The 5,407-nt window shown below is 47.1% G+C and overlaps 1 protein-coding gene across 1 annotated transcript; it reads right to left on the bottom strand.

Moving 5' to 3' along the window:
* Nucleotides 1-1,431: 1,431 nt before the first annotated feature.
* Ccn2 (cellular communication network factor 2) lies at nt 1,432-4,631 on the bottom strand. The gene is made up of 5 exons (XM_005065805.4): nt 4,311-4,631; nt 4,004-4,223; nt 3,492-3,743; nt 3,143-3,354; nt 1,432-2,766 (listed from the first exon to the last, which is right to left on the bottom strand). Exons 1-5 carry the CDS (start codon nt 4,374-4,376, stop codon nt 2,470-2,472), a joined length of 1,047 nt encoding a protein of 348 aa, XP_005065862.1. The 5' UTR covers nt 4,377-4,631; the 3' UTR covers nt 1,432-2,469.
* Between the last annotated feature and the right edge of the window lie 776 nt (nt 4,632-5,407).

The following is a 5,407-nucleotide window of genomic DNA, read 5'->3' on the forward strand; positions in this document are numbered from 1 at the left end:
ACCCATGTCAGCACTTTTCTCCTACGGCTGTAGTTCTAGGCAGCACTTGCTGGTTCCAAGGGAGCTCTCTTGGTCCCAAAACATTACGTGTCCCCTTGTTCTTTTTCTTTTTTCCCATGCATACTGACACAACTCAGGCCTTCGGGTGATTGGTGATTTGTCTTCATTCCTATCTTGGGGTCAAGAGGTGTCTTGTCTCCTAATTTTATTACATACTGCTCATGGGAGTTTGGTTATGCAATTACTGTTTCTGTGTGCAGATTTGGAAAAATCTCAAATCCTCTCTTCCACCACAGCTTCTATTTTTTTCTAGAGTTCTTAACTCCTTGCAGGAGTGAGGCTGTCTTACCGTGGCTCTTTGTCTTTGCATCTGGACATCAGTTGATGGAAAGGAAATGGGAGCCAGCAATTTATGGCTTATGTACACTTGGGTGTGTTTATTTAGGGTATGACTGCTGCTGCAAGTGTTGCCATATACCTAAGAGGATGCACCCTGAAGCCCAGTGTTATGACCAGAAATACTTTTCTCATGGAAGTTTTTTATTTGGTTTGTGGTGTGGACACTATTTGTAGGATGTCTTTACTTTCAGGTGTATTTTTGTCTCCCAGAGTGACTACAAGATTGCTAATTACCCAGGACAGGGTGGTCTGCTTGCATTGCTTTTCCTCACTGGAATCCACAGCTATTCTCATATCAGAAAAGAAAATGGGTTTTTAGTTACCTTTAGAGTGTTTGTGGTTTCTCTTTGCTTCACTGTTCAGTAGAAGCCAGGTATGTCCAATATCATCTCTACATCAGAGTTCTTAAAGAATTTAATTTTGTCATCTATAAGCCACTTTGGTAATTAGGATATGCTTATTATTAGGTCTGATTTCAGGAAAACATGTGGGACAATAGTGTGGAATCATTTTAAAATAAAAACCATTCCTGTTAATCCTAATGGGTAGAAAATTATCTTATCCTATCTTTTACATTTGTCATGGCAATAGGAAAGCAGAATTGTGCACAATGAAACATATTATTTCATTATAATATGTAAATATTTAAATATTTCACCCATGCAAGGTACAGAGTAAATTGTGATGTGGAAGACTAGAAATTAACACCAAGTCTAGAGGTACCTGTGTAAAGGGGATTGGGTGGGATATCACAGGGGTTAGTGGAGGCTGGAACCATCTACAGATAAATTAATTTAAAGCACTGTGTAGACTACCAAATGCCTGCACATGCAACGTGGTGTGCCTATCAGTGATTCTATGACATTTGGTTCAGAGCAAAGGATGCTCATGCAAAGTTCTAGTGATTCATGTTGTTCAGACATCCCAACGGTATTTGTAAACTCCTAAGTGAATTACCTTAAGATAAATATGAACTTACACTCAGGAAGACTGAAGACATGTTTACAAGAATGAACAGTCAAGCCCTTCATATAAAAAATATATATATACTTTATTTTCAACTAGAAAGGTGCAAACATGTAACTTTTGGTCACACTCTCAACAAATAAACTGCCCAAAAAACAGTCATAGTCAAAGATGAAGCCAACACTTCCACATGGAAATCTGACCAGCTGCCCCGAGCCAGCCACTTCTTAATAAAGGCCATTTGTTCACTGACAGTGAGGTTGCCACATTTCTACCAGAAATCTGACCTCCAAGGCTGTGTTTCACCATCAGCATACCTTCTGCTCTGATAGACTACAATCTCCACTTCAGTATGTCCTTTGTTTTGAATCACAGACAAGATTTATGTCCTACCTATGGTGTTCCGAATTTGAGGCTATCACTTTAAAATATCCAAAGCACTTAAAATAAAACAATAGGCACAAACAACTTTAAATTAACTTAGATAACTGTACAAATATATATATCCACAATATTTACAATATCAATAAAAAAAATCTGGCTTGTTACAGGCAAATTCACTTGCCACAAGCTGTCCAGTCTGATAGACAGGATTCCGACTCCCGACCACTGTCGTTCGAATTAGAATGTCATAGCTGAATCCACTATTCTCAGTTCAAGAACAGCTGGACTCAGCCTCATCTAGGAGGACACACAGTCCAGCTGTTACTCAAGCAGGACTGTCTGTAAGCATGCTATAGTTTTCCCCCAGTAACTCTCCAAACAGCTGGCACATTGCTGCTTCTAGGATGGTCTCGGATAGTACCAGCCTTTCTCCTGGTGTCCCCGATGCTCTCAGAGACACACCTGGGTATACATTCTGGTGCTGTGCGCTAATGAAGTCCAACTGTCAAGTCTAAACTGTCTTCAAACCAGTGTCTGAGATTAGCAGACTATTTGCATGACAATGGCATAACGTTCTCACTTTGGTGGGAAGTTTTCTCCCCCAGCAGTTAGAAACACAGATTTAAATTAACGTGCTACTGTAATGGTTTTTACAGAAAAATGAGATGTAACTCAGTTCAAGTTATAGTCTGACAAGTTCATGTCCCTTACTCCCTGGCTTTATGCCATGTCTCCATACATCTTCCTGTAGTACAGGGACTCAAAGATGTCATTGTCCCCAGGACAGTTGTAATGGCAGGCACAGGTCTTGATGAACATCATGTTCTTTTTCATAATGTCACCATCAGGACATTTGAACTCCACTGGCAGGGTGGTGGTTCTGTGTGGGGTGCAGCACCGGCCATCTGTGCACACCCCACAGAACTTAGCCCTGTAGGTCTTCACACTGGTGCAGCCAGAAAGCTCGAACTTGACGGGCTTGGAGATTTTAGGGGTACGGATGCACTTCTTTCCCTTCTAAGGAAGACAAGAAGAGAAACAGCAATTACTCCAAGGGGAGTGGCCTTCCTCCACCCTCTCTCTGTAGTCTAGCCCTATGTCATTGGACTTGTGTTTATATTCCGAGTGGAGAGACTGCAAGTTTCATTTGCCAGTTTTCCAAAAATAGCCATAGCCTCTTTTGGAGTGTCTTGAATTAACTAGCAGTGTGGAGAATTTTGTAGTGGAAAACTAGTGACTGCTATTACACAATCTCTCATTCCAGCCAGCCAGCTCCATGGTTAGATATTTTTGGAGATCACAGGCCTATAATAACTAGGGAGGTGAGACACCTAACTTTGCTTGTCTTCACTGTCATCCTGTGAAAATGAGTGACTAGGGGCAGAATGTGTACCTTAATGTTCTCTTCCAGGTCAACTTCACAGGGCCTGACCATGCAGAGGCGACTCTGCTTCTCCAGTCTGCAGAAGGCATTGTCGTTGGTAACCCGGGTGGAGATGCCCATCCCACAGGTCTTGGAACAGGCGCTCCACTCTGTGGTCTGGACCAGGCAGTTGGCTCTCATCATAGTTGGGTCTGGGCCAAATGTGTCTTCCAGTCGGTAGGCTGTGAGGGCAGAACACACAAACACAAGGTAAAACACCCAGATAGGACATTTTCCCCTTTGCTTGGTGTGCCTGGGCCTTGGCAGAGGTGGAGGAGAATGAGTAACAGTAACTTGGAGAGAGAGAGAGAGAACTCACCAGCTAGGGCAGGGCCAACCACGGTGCGATCCTTGGGCTCATCACACACCCACTCCTCACAGCATTTCCCGGGCAGCTTAACCCTTCTCGGGAAGGGGCAGTCAGGGCTGGGCAGGCGGACATCCATGCTGCACAGAGGCACACAGCCCACAGCTCCATCCAGGCAAGTGCATTGGTATTTGCAGCTGCTTTGGAAGGACTCGCCGCTGCGGTACACCGACCCACCGAAGACACAGGGTGCACCATCTTTGGCTGCAGGAGAGCAAGAGAAAGATGTAGACGTCAGACAGAGGGTCGCAGAGATCAGAACAACTGTGGCACTGTGCATATCAAGGTAGTAAGCTAGGGTCAGGACTGCAAGGGGCCTGTGAGAAGCAGATGCAGACAAGGAGTTAGTTGAGCAATTCCCTTTTCTAGAGGGAATCCTGATGGGCTTGACGGAAGCGGCGGCCCAACACCAAAAGGGGGCTCTCTCTGGCCAGAGGACTGAGATTGGGGGCTTCGGGTCTTACCGGTGCACACGCCGATCTTGCGGTTGGCCGGGGAACCGAAGTCGCAGTAGAGGCCCTTGTGTGGGTCGCAGGGGTCACGCTCGGTGCACAGTTCTCCCAACTGCTTGGCGCAGACTCGGCAGCAACCGCATCCATCCAGTACCAGGCTCACACCGGCCGGGCATCGCGGCGCCGGCTCAGTGCACTGGCACTGCGCGGGGCAGTCCTGGCCGGTGGCGGGCTGCAGAGAGGAAGAGGAGGGCGGTCAGTCTGCGATCACAGCTCGCTCTGCCCTCCCTCCGTTCCTTCCGTCATTGCAGAAGCTTACCCGGCTGTAGAGGGCGAGGAGGAGCACCAAAGCAAGGCAGAGGGGACACTCCATGGAGGCGATCATGGTCGGGGCGCACCGGAGGACACACAGCCGCGGGGCCAAGAGGAGTCGAGGTGCGCGGCCGGAGCCTGGACGCGGACTCTGGGCGGAGGTTGGTGTCTGGACGCTCCAGGCGGCGGCGTCTGGGGCTGTCGGCTGGGGCGGCTGCTGTCTGGAGGAGGTCGGTCTCCTGGGGTCGGAGTTGGAGCTGGAGTGGCTCTGGCTGCCTCTTCTTGGAGGGAAGAGCAGAGTTGTGTGAGCTGGGCGGGCAGCTCTGGCTTTTATACTCTCTCGGAGGCCGGTTCGCCAAAGAACTGAATGGAGTCCTACACAAACAGGGACATTCCTCGCATTCCTCCCCACCTTCCTGCCTCATCAACTCACACCGGATTGATCCTGACCCCTTGACACTCTGCATTCCTCCGTCTGAAAAAGCTGGCACACTTCAGCTCACCAGAAAAAAAAGGGCGCTGTGTTTCCAGTACAACACCAAATAGAATTTTTTCTCCTCCGTATCCTCTTCGCACTCCTCCTCATAATATCATTTAGAAATACAAGGACAATGGTTATTTCTCACAACTTTTCTCTTTTAAAATCCCTTTGCCTGTTCTAGCCACTGACATAAAAACTCAAAACTCAGGTGACTGAAGAGGCAAACTACATTTAGGGAAAAAAATCCAAAAATATTTCCATTTCATTATTTTTTCAGTTTTTTAAAGAGGCTCTACTCTAGTCTTTTGAACTTCTAATCAGAGCGGAAGGGTGCTTACAGCCATTTGAAACCTCCTTCCCCATGCCGGTTTCCAAGATGCCTATGTGCAAAACTCTGAATTCTTTATCTGAAATTCAGACATTTGCTCTTTGGTCACTGGAGATAATGGTTTTGGTGGCCGACAGGCAGAGAGAGTGGGGAGGGGGAGGGGAGAGGGAGAACAGAGAGTACACAGTCAGGACTCTGTGTAAGGATGCAGGTTCCTGGGGGGAGATTTTCAGCCCTCTGTATAGTTGTAGGGACTTGATTTTGGAGGTTCAGGGAAGGAAGGGGAGCGACTGGG

Source organism: Mesocricetus auratus, unplaced genomic scaffold (genome assembly GCF_017639785.1).
Source record: "Mesocricetus auratus isolate SY011 unplaced genomic scaffold, BCM_Maur_2.0 Super-Scaffold_100018, whole genome shotgun sequence".
NCBI classification, from domain to species: Eukaryota; Metazoa; Chordata; class Mammalia; order Rodentia; family Cricetidae; genus Mesocricetus; species Mesocricetus auratus.

Bases quoted from the DNA above. Each gene is read 5' to 3' on its own strand.
- Ccn2 (XM_005065805.4), bottom strand. From the start codon at position 4,376: ATGATCGCCTCCATGGAGTGTCCCCTCTGCCTTGCTTTGGTGCTCCTC. The intron at 4,224-4,310 runs GTAAGCTTCTGC...TCCTCTCTGCAG, and splicing joins TCCTCGCCCTCTACAGCCGG to CCCGCCACCGGCCAGGACTG. The intron at 3,355-3,491 runs GTGAGTTCTCTC...CTGCCCTCACAG, and splicing joins GGTTGGCCCTGCCCTAGCTG to CCTACCGACTGGAAGACACA.